At 35.7% G+C, this 17373-nt stretch overlaps 1 protein-coding gene across 2 annotated transcripts in view; it reads right to left on the reverse strand.

Moving 5' to 3' along the window:
• Positions 1-1013: 1013 nt before the first annotated feature.
• AGL (amylo-alpha-1, 6-glucosidase, 4-alpha-glucanotransferase) overlaps positions 1014-17373 on the reverse strand; it is a 36143-nt gene continuing 19783 nt past the window's right edge. For both annotated transcript variants that reach the window (XM_017729835.1, XM_017729836.1), the window contains exons 21-33: positions 16521-16657; positions 14822-14955; positions 13524-13699; positions 11714-11816; positions 10258-10483; positions 9720-9831; positions 9205-9340; positions 7913-8025; positions 6984-7195; positions 6346-6443; positions 5707-5794; positions 5482-5615; positions 1014-4086 (exon numbers count right to left, since the gene is read on the reverse strand). In XM_017729835.1, coding sequence (XP_017585324.1) covers positions 3969-4086; positions 5482-5615; positions 5707-5794; positions 6346-6443; positions 6984-7195; positions 7913-8025; positions 9205-9340; positions 9720-9831; positions 10258-10483; positions 11714-11816; positions 13524-13699; positions 14822-14955; positions 16521-16657 — 1787 coding nt within the window. In that variant the 3' untranslated portion in view covers positions 1014-3968. The remainder of the gene's footprint in view (positions 4087-5481; positions 5616-5706; positions 5795-6345; positions 6444-6983; positions 7196-7912; positions 8026-9204; positions 9341-9719; positions 9832-10257; positions 10484-11713; positions 11817-13523; positions 13700-14821; positions 14956-16520; positions 16658-17373) is intronic.

Here is a 17373-nt window from a genome sequence, read left to right on the forward strand (position 1 = left end):
CGCCCGTCCCGCCGCTGAGGGGCCCCGGCCGGGCTGAGGCCGTGGTCCCGCGGTCCCGCCGGGCCCTCGTCCCGGCCGCCCGGGAGGGCGAAGCCCTCTCTCCAGTGGCGAGAGCAGCGGGCTCTCTTCGACGGGGCCTGCCTCACCTCCCACAGCAACGCGGGCAGAGCTCGTGTCCTGACTGCAGGCGCTTCCACAACTGGCATCTGCAACCGCCAAAGGAGCCTTCAAGAGAAGCCTGCTAGTCACCACTAACATTTCATCCATCTGTTCCTCCATTGAGCTGCTTGAGGTGCCATGAGGGCTGAGGTGGCAGCTCTGACCTTAGCAACTCGCCCCAACAACTCAGTGACTGGTCATTTCTAGATTTCCTTAACCACTTTTCAATAGAGTATTTATTAAAAATAGCATACAGTGGAATAATAAACTACTTCTTAACAAAAATGCTTGAATAGAGGATTAGAAAAAAAATCTTATTTTTATAAAGCATGGAATGAAATGGGGACACTGCAAAACATACTCAGTATACTAGACACCTATGCTGTGAGACTTTGATTTTACAAAGCAGAGCTGAAAGGTCCAAAAAATGCCTTCTCCATAGTGACAGGAATTTTGCACCAAAAGTTAATCACTGTAAGACTTGAACATCTGTAAATCAGTTAATCAGGACTGTTGTCTTGGTGAATTTGCAATACTATGACTTTACATATATAAACACTTAGAGCAGAAGGGACAGGCAGAGCTCTGCTAACCCAAACCCACTCAAACTCAGCTAGGACAGCTGACACTGACACCAACATAAGAATCTCTGTGTAAGGCTCAAGTTTATGTTTTCTTTTTTTTTTAAAAAAAAAGCTGGTTTTTTTTAGTAAGTGTTGTTAGCACATTTTAACATTTGACCTGAGGACTTAATGATCTCTCCCCATATGTAAAATTGCTACACATGAACAAGCAACATCAGCTGGAAAGTTCGACTTTTTTTTTTTTTTTTTTTAAACAATCACAAGAAAAGGTTAACTCTGAATTAAAGAATTTTATTTTGTGCATTTCAGAAATGAATAATGACATTTTCTAAAATCAGTCGTTGCTGTGATAGACAGACATGTAAAGCTTATGTTTCCATTTTACATTACAACATGCAGTATGAGAATGGTACATTAGTTTACTTGAATTCTCAAGTTAATAATCTTTGAATAAGCAAGAGCTATTAACTGTGTAAACATCAGTAACAGTTAAAATTATTTCAGTTGGGAGGAAAAATAATTCTTAATGTGATACAGATCAAGAAGCACCAACTGGAACACAGTCGATGCACAGTTCTTACTGAGTTATTTAGTTTATTTCTATTTTACCAATTATAAGTTTGCATTACTAGAAGTTCTAGAGTGTAAAATATAAATGATAATGATCAGTCAATGTAAGTCAGCTACTTTTCGGGGATAATGACTTCATCTATTTGGATATCAGCTCATGCTATGTTAGATTTAACATTGTTTTCTTCCCTCTTAATTTTTAAACTGTCTGGTTTGACAAAGTGTTGAGTAGCTTTTTGAGAAGAAAAAAAAAAAAGAAAAAAGAAAAACCCCCAAACCAAAAAACCACCACCCCCCCCAAAAGTTAATAACCTTAAATCTTACTTTTGTTGCTACTTAACAGCAAAGTCAACCAATACATATTTTTTCCCTATTTAAAATATTTGTCACTAAAACTATGCTCAACTAGTCAGTGCAGAAGCAACATTATAAATGGGCATGTTTAGAAGTTTCATAACATACGTATTTTTGTGTACACAGTAGTGATTTATCTTTAAAATTTTACTATTAAATTAGAAAAAAACCCTAGCAGTGACAAATATGCAGTCTATATCAGCAGTGCAGTTTGCAAAACTGGAAAGCAATCTGTACATAGCATAGGAAGGTCTTGATGAAAAATTACTCATGTTTTTTTTTCCAAACACTTAAAGAGTGTTATTGCCAATGTATATAATTTTGACACCTGGTGGAAATCTTCAACAGTCATAGCTCTTAAGCTTCGCTTCCAATTTTAAAATGTTTTCATGAAGTAAGAACAATTTTTTTTCTGCCATTTTGTTCCTGTTTTCTAAGCCACAGGAGCCATAAAACATACCTTGAAATAATAAACAAGAAATAAGTATCCAGGAAAACAGTAAAGCTGGTGAAACAGTAGGACATAAACCTTAATATAATTATCAAGAAATTTGGAAAGTTTAGTGCAGTATGAAAAATACTTTCTATGCCTTTGCACATTAAAAAAATAATCTGTAGCTGACATTTCAGTAGCATTTTTGATCAAATGACATCTCTTATGCATTGTGTCGAGAAAATAAAAATTTCCCAACCCATGTACTGCAGCAGCTCAAAAGTTCAGGTATAATATAGACGTTACCTATTCCTAAGGACTGAACACTTCAGCAAGGGAGTTAAAATCCTTATTAGCCTTTCAAATAAATAGTATATAAGTATAGCCATTTCTTACAATTCATCTCTCTTGAGCCTGTTAACTTGCCCTTACAATATCTACCTGAAATACATCTCCCTGAACAAGACAGCATGTGTGCACTGTACTTTAGACAGGACACAGAAACTTTAAAATACAGACAGGATAAAATCTTGATCTATGTGTTTTAGTGCATTATAATTACATCCTGTATTTATTTTTTCAGCATATGTTGTCCAACATTAAGAAATAGTGCTTTTGCTTTTCTGCCTTGTGATGTGGGAAGTGTTGGCAATCTCACTCTCTGCCTGTTTATTGCACTAAGATGGAAAAATTGTACGAAGAGTTGAGAATTACCAACCACACTCCTCTCAGTCTGTGAACCCTGATACGAACTTAAGAAGGACATGTAGGCATCCAAATATGAAAAAACACATTTTGCATCATGTTCACTGGATATGCTCCCAAAGGACACCACAAAGAGGTAGCATGCTTATTGTTATTGGTGTAATTTCAAAAGGCCCAGAAGCCTCACATTCTCCTCTCTGATAGCAGGCTAGTATGTCTTTCCACTGTGTTAAGTGTTTCCACCTGATTAATAGAGCTAGGATTTTCCCAGGAATGAAGGGCTGAGGTGACTCTATCTCTTCAATAAATGAAATTAATAAAAAGTCAAGCACGTTGGCCTTCCCTAACATATAGGCTGTGCACTGTATGCACTTTTCTTATGAATTACCCATGGTGAAAACCAGATATAGATGAAAAAACAGCTTTGCTATATGGCTCATGGTATTTAAATAAATCTAGGTTAACATACAATGTTACCTAATTGCTTGAGCTAACTCTCAAAGTTTTCAAAATTTTATATGTAACTTCAAAAGCTGATTTATTACGGTATTCATACACTTTATTTCTGTTGCTGCTTAGTGGAGTGTTCAACTGAACACGTACAAAAACATCCCCATTATACCGTTCAATGGAGAGGTAACATATTATGCCTTCATTAATGCATGGTGCTAGAGCACAAAGCATACCAAACTCAGAAAACTAGAGGTTAGTCTACTCCCCCTTAAGCATGCATTTGCAAAAACATCCATTTACTCTTTAAGAGACAAAGAAAAAAAAACATAAGAGCTGTGCTACTTATTTTTAGCTCAGGAAGGAGCTAATTTACTTCACATTAAGATTTTGTTTTGAAAAGGCTAAAAAACCAAAGCCACTTAAAATTAAGTTTGTGCATATTCTTAAAATTGCTCCTTACTAAAACTTTCTGCATCAAGTGTGCACTGCAGTTTTGTGTTATTTTATTGTCATGGCCTGATTTTCAAAATACCTACGCCCCACACAGTTTTAGGGCACAGGAGCTGCTGGCATTCAGCGTCTTTGAAAGTCAGGACACCACTTGAGTGATTGTGCAGAACAGTTAATTTCCCTTGCAGTGTAAGCCAAGTGTTCACTTATGCCCAATAGTAAGACCACAGAAGTTTCATCAAATCAATCAAAAGAAACTTTTACAAGTCATAAAGGATTTCAAGGATAACACCAATCGACCAGGCCTGAGTTTCACAGCTAAAAGGACAATACTGCCCATTCTCATTTGTAAGTTCTGGAAGCCCTTTCCAGGATGATCTGATAAAAGAAAACACAAGTGAGTACTGTTGTTAGATTACAGATTGAAATTAAAAGAACATTTCATTTTAAAACCTTTTGGAAGATTAACTCAGTAGGAAACTGAAAAGCTTGACTAAAGGTCAGCTGTCCTACAAGCACAGTATACCCTTTAATAACTGAGATCTAATTAATATTTTTTTCACCTGCAGCTGGGAATTGTAGTGGAAGCATCTCTTCTTCGAAGCAGACTCTCTGATACTAATAATAACTAAACTTACACAACTGGTGTGTGCTGCTCCTGTTTCTCATTCTGGTAACTTTGCATTTGGAAAATGGTAACAATGGTACTCAAACTACACTTGACATTGATTATAGTGCTAAAAGGTGACAACGGCTGGAAGACAGCATGATTACATAAATCTTCTTTTCCTCTGCAGGAACAAAAACATCCCACAAACTAGCACACTTAAAAAATGTAAGTAGAGCCTGTTACTACAATAATTATTCTGTACAGAAAAAATGTAATGTATCAAAACAGAGTAAAAGTACACTACTTTAAGACAGGAAAAGCAAAGAGCATTACCAAACTGCTAGTTATTTCTGATACTACCAAACAAGAGATGTGGACAAGACACTATGTAAGGCAGTATGCTGTTTAACAAATCCTCTTTTCTTCCCCATGTGGTCAGACAAACTCTTCTGTCAAGAGTCCTACTGTATTACTCTTTTGGGTGCAAATAAATACCTGTTTCATGTGCTGCAGAACAGATTATATGGATGAGATACCAAGGGCAAGATTTTTTATTTCAGTTTATCTCAAATCCTTAATAATTAAAAATAAAATAGACAGCAAAAGAGAAGAAACAGTGTGTGGGTTTGGTGGTTTGGTTTGAAGGAAAACTCAAAATGCAAGTTCCTCTGTCTCCTTAGAAAAATCAAGGTTATTGGTATGACGGCTTCAGAATCTAATTTCCTCACTTAGAACACAATAAGTCCTAACAATATTTTGCATCATTTTATCTGCTGAAATTTTAATATATCACTACTAGCCCTTTAACTATTATGTTTTAAAGTTTGTTTTTAAATACTTACGATTTTAAAAAAAAAAACTCATTTTTTTTCTGAAATTGATTTCTTGTATGAAATTAGATCCTAATCTTTACATAAGATTTATCTCACCCAGTCTTCACATGCATAAGTATTAGGGATTCTGCAATCTCTAAAAGGCACTAGATCTCACCTGTATTTGAAACCTGACTTGAGATCTGCAATTGCACATATAGCAGTCAACCTCCTATCTAGAAAAGAGATCCTGTTTATACAGAAGATCTGTACTCTTACATGCACTTGGATGGTAGATACCACTAGCCCAGTATTTTGAGTATTTGGAATCTGTGTTTGTTGTTATCTTACCTTTCAAGATGAACATAGTGGCGAGAAAGAACATTCTTAATCATAACTACAGTTTTTGCATATATCTCTGGACCAATCAACCTGGAGAAGTACAATTTGGCACGAAGAAAATACCCAATTGGCCATAGCCATTCCTATGGAAAGAATGAAGAGAGATGATTATCAAAGCAGTAGGTTTGAAAAGATGACAACACTTTTTCTAAAATTGAAGGAAGTAGCTCTTACAGGTCCTTGGTGATAATTAAAACCTCTGGCTACATTGTAGTTGTCATTGTCAAGAGCATTATCATATACTCCACAGTACACCATATCACTGCAAGAAAGAAAAAATGTATTATGCAAAAAAAGCCTAATTAAAAATACACAGAAATGGAAAACAAATCAACCAAATAATTTGTCATTTACATTTATTGATGGTTAAGTTATGAAGGTCTCCACCAGGTTCTGTACTTTACATGACAGTGGAATTCCAGATAAAGTTTAAATTTGTAGGAAAATGGTCCATGCCTTGAAAGGACTTAAGAGTCATAATTTTACCCTTTTACTCAAACTGTAGTGCTGTACACTGCATCAAACATAAGTATGTCCCAAGATGCAAATTCAACATCTTTGGTATGATGCCAAATTTGACTTGCTTACTGTGAGGCATTCAAAACCACTCAGCCATTGCCTATATAAAGAAATCAATCGCACAGACTTTTGGAACAGCTAAACCAATTGTTCTGGAAGTACTTCCTGCAGCCTTATTTCATAAGTATATATGAAAATTTCACACCATCACCACCACCCCTGCCCCACGTCAAGTAATTCCTAAACACAATAAACAGTAGGAATTAACATTGATCGTATCTCTACTGTACTTACTCTGGGTCTAAGGTTTTCATGCCTAATGGACCAAGAAGCTTTTCTTCTGCTATCTGCAGAGCTTTCCAAGCTCTCTCAGGTGAGAACAACTCAGGGGCCTAATAAAATAATAAAGATTTAATGAATAATCTCTGTGCATAAACACACATAAGGCTGTGTATATAAATGCAGAAGACAACAAAAAGCTTGAGCTTTGTATTACTGAATCAACTCCTAGAACCTGTAAGTCAGAGTAAGCAAGAAAACAGAAGGTATCCAGTGCTTTTTTCAATTTTGATTTTATTTTAAAAACCCTTGCCAAGTAGTATTACTGAAGCTCTTTAAAAATCCAATAAAAACAAAGAATCTATCCTTTTTAGCCAATTTGATGGGAAAAGCAGCCTCCCAGACCTAGCCATAAAAGACATTCTGAATACAGTGAGCACTGCAAATTGGCAAGTCCCGTCATGATATATTCTTAGGAGGTAGTCCAAGAGAACCAACATTAAAAGCATGGAAAAAAAGCCACTTTCCAAAAGTTATTCCAAGCAACGTATGTTCCTGACAGAATGCAATGCAGATGGACCTTAAAGTTTTCTTTATAACCAACTAGGCTTGCATTTAAGTGCAAAGCCCTCCTCCCATTCCCCCACACTTACCACAACCATTGCTATTGGAAAATTTGGCCTGAGCTGGTAATCACACCATGGACTCGAAGCTCCATAGCTGTCTTTATAAATTCCACGTTTGTGTACAAGATCTGGGTGTTTTTCATTAGGATCTGCTGGATTCTCAGAGACAAAGAACAGCCTTTCAAAATGTCCTTGAATTTTCCTGTCCCACTCATCATAGGTGATAATCTCCTCCTTTCCTGCAAGATGTTACATACAGTTTTAATTTTCTGAAATCAGCCACAGTAGCAACAGCAGAAGTATGCTTCTTGAATTCCTGACACTTAATGTAACAGGAGCAGATCTAGCATCACCTCTCTCAGTTTTAGGCCAATTGTACAGATCACAGGAGGAACAGCTCACTGAAATTTCTAGTGAGACTAACACAACATCAGTCTTCACAGGACACATATTCACTTGGGCTGGGTAAGCTTAAAGTAACTTTGTGATTAGAAGAGTATTCCCTCTAAAACATATGGGACTTCCAATGATATTTATGTAAATATTCCCAAGAAGGGGGTTTCTGTGTTATGAATACTGGGGGGCAAGAGGAAGACCAGAAAGAAAAAATAAAGACAAGTGTCCTACATCATTTTACTTCACATTCTTGTAAATGAATGATACCATCATCAAAATACACTGTAACCTTATCACTTATATCCATTTTGAGAAAAGGTATTCAGGCTCTGAAATTCCTTTGTAATCCACAGAAGAAACTATTTGAAATGCTGAGAAGAAAATATCAAGTTTTAATAAATTTTTATAGTAACAAAAAGATCTTAATCATACAAGATACTTTCCCAAGTTTTCCTCCTTTAACCCCTAAACCTTCTTCTGAGGGTTATATGGTCATTATTTCATTGTTTTAGTTATTTTTATACCCCAGTAATACAATTATGAGATGTGCCTGTTTTTACCATGTCTTTTTACAGTGACTCCACGGAATGGAAATATGTTTTTCCCAGATAAATCCATCAACCAGCGAACAGCCGACTTGCACAGGCCAACCATTTCCACAGCAGAGCCATCTCTAAAATAATAATGATAAAACCCCTCATTCATTATTTTAAGAAGGTTGTTAAAGTTCAATGAGTAACTGAAAAATTTACATTCATAAGTATCTTATTTAGACAATTTCTTTTTCCTCATTTTTCTACTATTCCCCTATTTCTCAGTCAAGGAATGAACTTGATTGTAAACTGGCTAGCAAATACCTTTTTCTGTACATCAGCCTTACTTAAAGTGGTATTATCATACCCAGTTAATTAGCACAAATGGAAGATAATTTTATACCAGTGATTAAGAACGTGAAAAAATGATCGACCCCAAACACGGTGGTCCTCTGATGTTATAACCATGTTCAATACAAAGCTTCTCAACTGACAGACACTTCTGTAACTTAGGTGATAGTTCTGCCATAGGAGATTACTCAAGTCAAAAGTGAGGGATTAAAATAAGCACTAAATGCATTTCTTGGACTTGTTTCTTTTTTTCAAGTAGTATTAATGTAATCAATATATGCAAACACTTAATATTGTAATCATACTCAGCTTTACTGTCTACTTGATGGAATTTTCTCTCTCGCATCACCAACTCAGCCTCTTTTGCAAACTACCTCAACCTCTCTTGGCTCCCAGTTAAAGTGCTCAACTTGTCAAGCAAGATGATGTTTTCCTCAATTCTCACCCATGGACGGGCAATTGATTTGAAACTGATACTGTACTAAATCCAAGCAAGGGCCTGCAGCAGTTTGCTGGCACATAATAAAGAGCCTATTTTAAAATGCTTAATTCTCAGCTCTAAAAATGTAGATGTAAATATTTTTGAATTCGAACTAGGAAATATTCAAACAACATAATTATCAATATATAACTCATATGAGAAGTTTAAATAACAAAGTACTGCTAGTACAACAAGTATACAGTATTTCCTAAATTACATTTTACCACTTGAATTCAAAACTCAACACTTAGCATGGAGCTAAGACCGTGAAAAAATCCACGGGCTTCACCTGCCAAGAACACAGATTTTTACTTCAAATCAGCAAAAGAAAAAACTTTCATTAACATTTTAGTAGGTAGAAACATTTAGAACATTTGAGAGAGAACCTCTCAGATGTGTCAATAGAAGGCACAGTGGTTTGGCAGAAGAATTTAAGTTAAAAAAAAAAAAATTACAAAATCCCCCACCTAAAGCCTGGATTTCATACCTTGGAGTAGCTGGAATTCCTTTATTGCGAGCTTTGTCGCTCTCTCCCATTTTGTCCATCCAAGTGCCACAATTGAAGCGGTTCCCTCCAAAGACAAAGCCAGTTTCATGGTCAATGCCTGCAGTTACATTAAAACCTGGCAAGCAAGAATATTAGGTGTTAAGTCCATTTTTTAGGCAAAATAAAACCCCAACTACCCTCCCCCAACCCAAATGTCCTAGATAAACGAAAACCTTCCAACAAGAAAACCAAGTTAGGTTTCTGAAGGCAACTATTCTTTAAGTGAAATTTTAAAGATCACTTGTACCAAAGCATATGAAGAGTTGCTAACAATAAACTATTATTTAGGCACTCCAAAAATATTACATGTATATAAAGTATTATAGTTTCAGTTACATTAAATATAATTTTAAAATAAAAATATGGTCAATAGAAAGAGGAAGTAAGAGGAAAAGGAAATACAAAATATAATAATCAACTTCTGTATTGCACATCAAATGTTCTATGTATGTTACCTTCATCTCTCATGTTTTGATCAATCTGAGGACCAGCATTCCTTTCTCGGAAATTTATGCCTTCCATGTGTCGTTGCATTGCTTCCTGTATTACTTCATAAAGTGGCTGATCCTAGATTCATTGTGTGTTTGGATGACATGTGAAAGGCAAGATGAAAAATGAGTAGAAAGCATTTCTTAAGCCTCTAGTTTATGATATGATATTCCAAAAAAACTCCCAAACCATCAAACATTTTCAAGTAGCATCCCTGGCATTGGCAATACATTGTATACAACTTTTCATACAAACACTTTTTCAAGACAAAAAGCAACGAAAAGATTTAGAAGCTAATGGAATTTTTTTTCCTCCTTCCCTAACCCCTTGCACTTGGTCTAATCAGGTGATGCAAGAAGTGCCTAAAATACGGAATTCTTGCGCTATAATCAAATTTCACCATGAACAACAGATAGCAAGAGGTTCTTGTAGCTAGAAAAAATTATATCCTTTCATTAAAAAATTATAGTTTTGTTAAATACTTAAATTAGAAGTGATCTTTACCACAGTGCCTGCAGGCTGAGGAGAAGAGTCATCTCTTGGGTACATTCTAGAAACAGGACACCTGAGAATGTCTAATCCATTTGGAACAATTTTACAGTAGTCCTGGATACACTGAAGCCACCACCACACAGCATCACGACAGTTGTATCTGGCATGTGTCCCCCCGCCAAGCAGATTGGGAATGAGACCATGTCTTAAAGTCCCACCAAATGCTAAAATGATGTTTCTAGAACAGAAGAAAATCACAGTCTTGACTAAGTTGCCTTCAAGGCCATTATTGGACCAAGTATCAAGTATAAAGCATACAGGGTTACGTTAATAGCAAGGCAGGGCAAGACAAACAAGATTTTAAAGACAGAGGCCAAAGGCTTGCTGTTGAAAGCTACAAATTACTCCATTTAGCATGAACTTCTTTTACAATAAAAAACCACCCATTCCCTACAAATTCCTCAATATGAATACATTTAAATCACTTTGTACAAAACATACATTACCTATTCATATGGAAAAGATAATTTGCTTTTTTATAGGTAGTGATATAGACCCTAAATCCAAATCCCACTGAGGTCACAGGGAAGGTTTTTATTGACATTGTTTATGATTACCCTGGTATCCATTCTGATGGGTGGGGTGGAATGGGGACGGAGGGCAGGAGTAGATGGGAATTTCCTATTAAAATACAGAGAGGTGACAGCAACTGAGGTTATGAGAAGTTTCATTTGAGAACCGTTGCGCATACCTTGCGGAAAACATGGATTCCGACTAGCTTTAAAAGGCAAAATAAACATACTAGTAGACTGCAGATCTCTCAGCATGAGAAAGCTAACAGTTGGCCAAATGTACAACAGCATAAATACATGCTAATTTACACCAACTCATTTTTATATTTCTATTATGTGCCAAGCTCCACTCAATATTAATCAAAATATCAAATTCATCTGGCTTACGTATGGCTCATTTGTCAGGTTAAACGTTTATAGATACCAGACTGTAACAATGCACAATTAGCTGATTTCTAGTATTAATAGACAAATACTAGCAGTTACAAAAAAATCATGACAGACCTGCAATCACGCCTTTCTAATTGAAACAGTATTCTCTTTTGCTACTTCAAATTTTTACATAAGTAATTCTGAAATTATTGCTCAGCAACAATGATGCAAGTACTAGTGAAACAATCACTTTGTTCAAGGACAAACAGTAGCATTGCAGGGGTTAAAACTACCTTATCTCTACAGAACATCAGCTTTGGATCAGTGCTAAGAAGGCAAAAGAGAATCATTTGAGTAGTATTTTTAATACCACTTAGAGAGAGCTCCCAAATCTAGTGCCATTAAAATTTTATACTGCACATCAACTGTTTCTAACAGCTTGTGCATCAGCTCAGGTTTTGAGAGCATTGCTTTTTCCTAGCTGCCCATGAAGCCAAAAAGAACTAAGGTTAAGCCTGCCTTACCTTGCTTCTAGATAGCGCCCAGTAACTAACAGTAGACCTCTTAGTGCAATAAAAGTATCCCTTCCCCATGAACGAAAAATTCCAGAAGAAAAGTGAGGTAAACCTGAAAAGCAATGTCATTATTCATCTAATTAATTGATATAGCTGAAACCTCCAGGCACATGCATAAAATAACCAGAAGTAAAAAATATATCCTCATTTATAACTTTTTCCTAGATTTATGGTATTTCAAATAAACAATCTCCTAGACCAAGTTCTTGATAGAATTAAATATACCCTATAGTAGAACAGTATCTTCTAGAATTTCAAGATCACACAAAAGCATTTCTCCTATCAGTTATAGTAACATTTTAGTTTTTGTTAAATCATGTGGCAACTTAACCAAAAGTTAATTAAAAGAAACAGAAAGAAAACTAACAAAAAAGATCAGAACTATGACAAGATTGTAACACTTTGTAGGCAAGAGTTTATGTATGAGAGCTGTGGCATCTCAGCAGCATACAGGGGTAAGACTGTTCAGACACTGAGAAAGACACCCTGTTTCTCTTTTCCAGCAGCTTACAGAACTACATTTTACTGCAGACATTATAACAGGTAGCTTTAAGAATGATTCTAACTGATAAGACATAATAATTACAACAGTAAGGTCCATACTTGTCTTTTTTTTTTCCATTTTTTTCCTTTTATGATCTATTAAACAGAAATTCCATTTGGTAAAGTTTCAAACCAGCAGTCTCTTGTGCATGCTTGGCAGAACAACATTTCACTTCTACCACTTACTTTAACAAAGTATTTGCTAATTCTCCAATATGGCCTCCACATCTCTGCGAATTTATGGCACATGGCAGCAGCACTCGAGAATGATAATCTGTGTACAATTTAAAAATCTCAGGCACAACTACCAGTAAGTACGTGAAAGGAATATTTAAAACCAAACCCTTTAGTATAATTAATCTTTATGACCAATTTAAGGGAACACTGTGTCTCTGTGCTTCTAGGTAACACTAAAGCAGGCAAATGGAATGTTATTAAAATCCAGAAACTAAAAGCAATAAAGCTACACAAGAGAAAGAGTGATGGCAAAAAGAAGAAAAGCACTCCACTGAGAGAGATGCCACTGCATCTCTGGATGTTTACAAGTTTCCATGGCTTCAGAAAAGGAATGAGCCAATTCAGAACCAAAATAAATTCATTCTAAGCCACAGAAGATAATACTTTGGACATAGGAAAATGCCCATAGGAAGACTGCCAGATGCTGGCAGAACATTTGGAGGTATAAATACTACTTGCTGACTGCTTTTATGCGCTTTTCTTTTGGAGACAGTTGCAGATCAGAAGTTCTTCTGATCTGCTAATGGCTCTTTCTGAGAACTTGTAAACCATAAATTCACTCTTGTTACGCCATTACAATTAACTTCTTAAATTCACATTTATAAAAGATAAACTAAAATCCCTTATGATAAGTATACTCATCTCAAGCAAGTCTTCTGGAAAGGAAAACATTTTTTGTAGATCTCTACATATGGTAACAACAAATATAGTAAAAAAAGCCTCTAAATAAAGCATTTATATACAAGGCTCTCCCTCCCAACCCCCATGAGAGTACTACTAGAGAAAACTCCCATACTTTTAAAGATGAGCAAATCTTTACCTTAAACACAAAGCTAAAGTGAGTGAAATTGCTACATTTTATACATAGTTGCTGACATATGGCTCTCAAACATGATGCAGAAAATTTTAACATAGTTACTAAAAACAGTTTAACTATTTTGGAAGGCTTTTTTTTTTTTTAAAGGTTGTTCTCACTTACCAGCTGCCAAGGAAACACAACATTGCTCTTTCTGATTTGTAATCTCATTCAGCCTATAGGGAACATCATGTAAAGAAGGAGACAGATCTGGCAGACAAGAGTATTTTCCTATCCCACATAACTGGATTGAACCCAAGGAAAGGTGTTTAACAAATGTTGATCCATTCTGCACAAAGCTGTAATTCAACATAATTAAATTAAAATAACTTTGCATTCAACAATAGCAGTCTATAAAATGTACCCTTTTTCGTTTACAGAAGGCTATAACAAACATTACACATAAATATAAAAAACTAGCAGTGAATTAATACTAGCATTTTGCATTAACTAATTTTTTACATAAGATTTAATTTGTAAATGACTCGTTTTCCTAAAATGGGTGCCCAGTGTTAAGAGTAAAATCTTAATTGACTAATGCCAATGGGAGTGTTTATGACAAGTATTTCTAGAAAACAGTTTAAAAAGTTGTTTTGGTTTAGTTAATGCTTATATACAGACCTAAGACTTCAAAAATATGATAAATATTTTACTATGAAGTTTGTAAAATCTAGTCAGTATTTCAAAAAAATCATATTTTTACATATATATAAAAAACCTGCAAATCAAAAAAATCTGCTAATGCATTGCTTGAAAAAATGCAATCTGCATTCCTGACTAGTTGATTTCCAAGCATTCTTTCATTAAATATATTATGTCCCACAATTTCACAGCCATACCAAATTCTATTCCCATTTTAACGTCCCTGTTTTTACAAAACAATATCCACTTGTTCAGCACATTCATAGCTAGAATAAAGCCTCCTTTAAATCAATTTCCCTTCCCTTTGCAATAAACAAAGAAGCAGACGCTGAAGATTAAACAGTTATTTAAAAAATAAGCAGAGTGCTCAGATAATGGGGAGTAATAATGGAGAAGTGTTGAACAAAGCATCAGCATCAAATACAATCTGGTATTTTCTTACTTATCTGAACTTTAAGGAAGCATTGCATTGGTACTAAATTTATAGCCAAAAAAAAAAAAAAGCTTCCAAAGCCTGGCAAAAAAGATGCTGGCTTAGGGTTTCCTCCTCCTACTGCACAATGCCAACAGTAGTTATAAACTGAAACCCTGGACAGGTGTCTGAACTCTCAGTCTTCCAAACTACCACTGTTAGAAGAAGGATTTGATAATTCTCTCCCAATTTTACCATTTTACATTAGAGGAGTATGAAAACATTTGAATGACATTCTCCAGCAGATAAAACTTATAAGGTTCCAATATATACAGATGCCTTTATAACTCTTATATACCAAGCATACCTAGACATCTGATGCCATCCCACATCCAGAAGCGTTGTGTATGCACCCACTAATATGGCATCAAAGTAACATGGGATGAGGTAACGTGGAATTCTCTTCAGGTAGACAAACATGGCCTTCAACCATTTACCAACCTATTAAAATACAATACAATTACAACTTCATAACATCAGAGTTCAAAAGCCAGTGCTTTCAGGATCCATACTGTAACAGTATTTGTCACAGTTTTTGTACATGTAGTACACCCCAGTTATGCTGTACCCTTCCACTCCAAAATTTCAGCTAAAAGACAGGAACTCTAAGAAGAGTGAAAAACATGTATTGCATCTGTACTATCAAAAATAAATAGGCCAAAATGTGAAGTATAGAAAGAGAAAAAAATGAACTATCATGAAGTTGTTAGTAAAATTGAGTAGCAAAGAGAAGTCACAACTCAAAAGGCATCACTATAATCCAAGCATGGGAAGGAAGTTTTGCATTGCTAAAAAGACAGGACTGAAGAGAGAAAGCTTAAGACCAGGAATAAAAAGTTATCACAGCTAAATTATGTAGAGCCACTAGTGAATATGGCTGTAGGTCTGTGGCTTGAACTCAGGATTCTGAAAGCTTCATATCCTTGTATCATTGCAAAACATTTGACATCTAGAAAGTATTTCTCTTTCCTTCTAGTCCTGCTAAATAACATTATGGCAACTTACTAGAAGGTCACTAAAGATTTAAGCCTTGCAGATAAAGAACGTACCTGTCAAAATACTTCATGATGAGACTATACTTTTAACCCAGGTATGATGAAGTTTAGAAAGTTACTTAGGCAAACAGCAGAATTGTAAAGTTTATTTTCACATGACTTAAGTCTTCTAAACAGAATGAGACATTACAAAAGAAGAACTCAAAAATACACAGAAAAAAAGCAAGAGTCTTTGAAGAGCAGTAAAGGTGGCAAGTATCAGACTAACTTGTTTTCCAGAAAAGCTCTGTTTCTCAGATCAAATTTAGCATTTGCTTCAGTACAACATTAGACTGTTTTATCCATTCTTCTGCTTTGTATTACTAGACCTGACTTCAGGAATAAAATGAAATAAGAATGCTAAAGCTTTTATTATTGAATTTGTTAGGTAAGTTACAAAAATCAGGTCTGCATCTTGTGAAATAAATAAAGCCATTTCCATGTAGGAAAATAAACTATGACAAACAAAAGGACTGCACTGCAATGCAGCTATAAAGGCACCCTGTATCTCAGTAATTCCCATCTTCCCAGCGCTTGGCTGACTATAATTATATCATACTCATGTATGCCTTAGTATTATTTAGGCACTCTTGAAGGTACTTTCTTACAAAAAAACCCCAAAAAACTCCCCCAAAAACCCCCAAAAAACCACCCCAAAACTTAGGGAAAAAATATCAGTAATTTCATTTTTTATTTGAGGAAAAATAAAACAGGGAGGGACCCCTGCAAGCACTCATGCAAGAGCTAACAACACCTTCATGCCCTATCTATTTTTCACTTCCCTTTTGCAGTCTATTCTTAAACAGGATTGAGGGGAGGGAAGAAAAACATATTAATGGTTTAATCTACTAGAAGAAATTTCCTAGACAAGAAATATGTTAAAGACAGTTTGAATTTAAAAATATACTAGAAATTGAAAATTAAACAAACTAGTAATTTAAAACCCCAAAGTTACCAAGTATTTTTACTCACCTCTGCACAGGCTCCTGCACGAGAAATTAGACGATTACTGACATAATCAATCATCCAGTCTCCAGATCTTAAATTGTCACAAAATGGATGACCCAAATCATTTTTTGGTCTAATGTCTGCCATCACTGACATTAACCCTGAAGATACAAACCCAACTCTGTATTAAAAGACACATCATTATCACAAACAGCAGTAACAATTCAGCAAGAAAAGGTACATAGCAACAGATGCTTTAACTGGATTACTTCTCTCAGCCTGCATAACAAGTTAGGCTACAACTCAACTGTGGATACTAAAAAGCTAGGAGCAGAGGAATTTTCCAGCAGCTGCAGCATCCTGTGAAGTTTTTCTTTCTCATGCAAGCTAGCTAAGAAACAGTTTTAGGTTTTCGTAAACCAAGGCTTATCTCACAGGTGCAAACGTGTTATGCACAGTCTTGTTATGGTACACTGGAAAAATATTCTGAATGGGTGTTCCAGCATTCTGCCAATCACCCTGGGAGGTGGATGGTCAAGCAACCAATGGGGTCGGGCCACCCTTGCGAACAAAGCTATAGAAGCTGATTTATATAATTAAATAAAGCCATTTAGGCCACTTATCCTGAAACTGGGCTCGTGTCGTTTTTCGCCGTTCTCGGTACGACAGCGACACTCAATGCTAGTTTCCTCAGCATAACTCCTAGAAACCTATGAAAACCATTGCAAATAATTAGCCTGATGGAATGTGTACATTTGATAAATGACAGACGCCTCTCAGTAATCTAGCAATGCCTCGGGTTAGATTCATGCAACTTTTCACTGGAGATGTATTTGCTTTCTCTTTACTTTAAAAGTCAAGGCACGGGCGTTAAAAC

This window comes from Corvus brachyrhynchos, unplaced genomic scaffold, assembly GCF_000691975.1.
Source record: "Corvus brachyrhynchos isolate BGI_N302 unplaced genomic scaffold, ASM69197v1 scaffold101, whole genome shotgun sequence".
Taxonomy (NCBI): Eukaryota; Metazoa; Chordata; class Aves; order Passeriformes; family Corvidae; genus Corvus; species Corvus brachyrhynchos.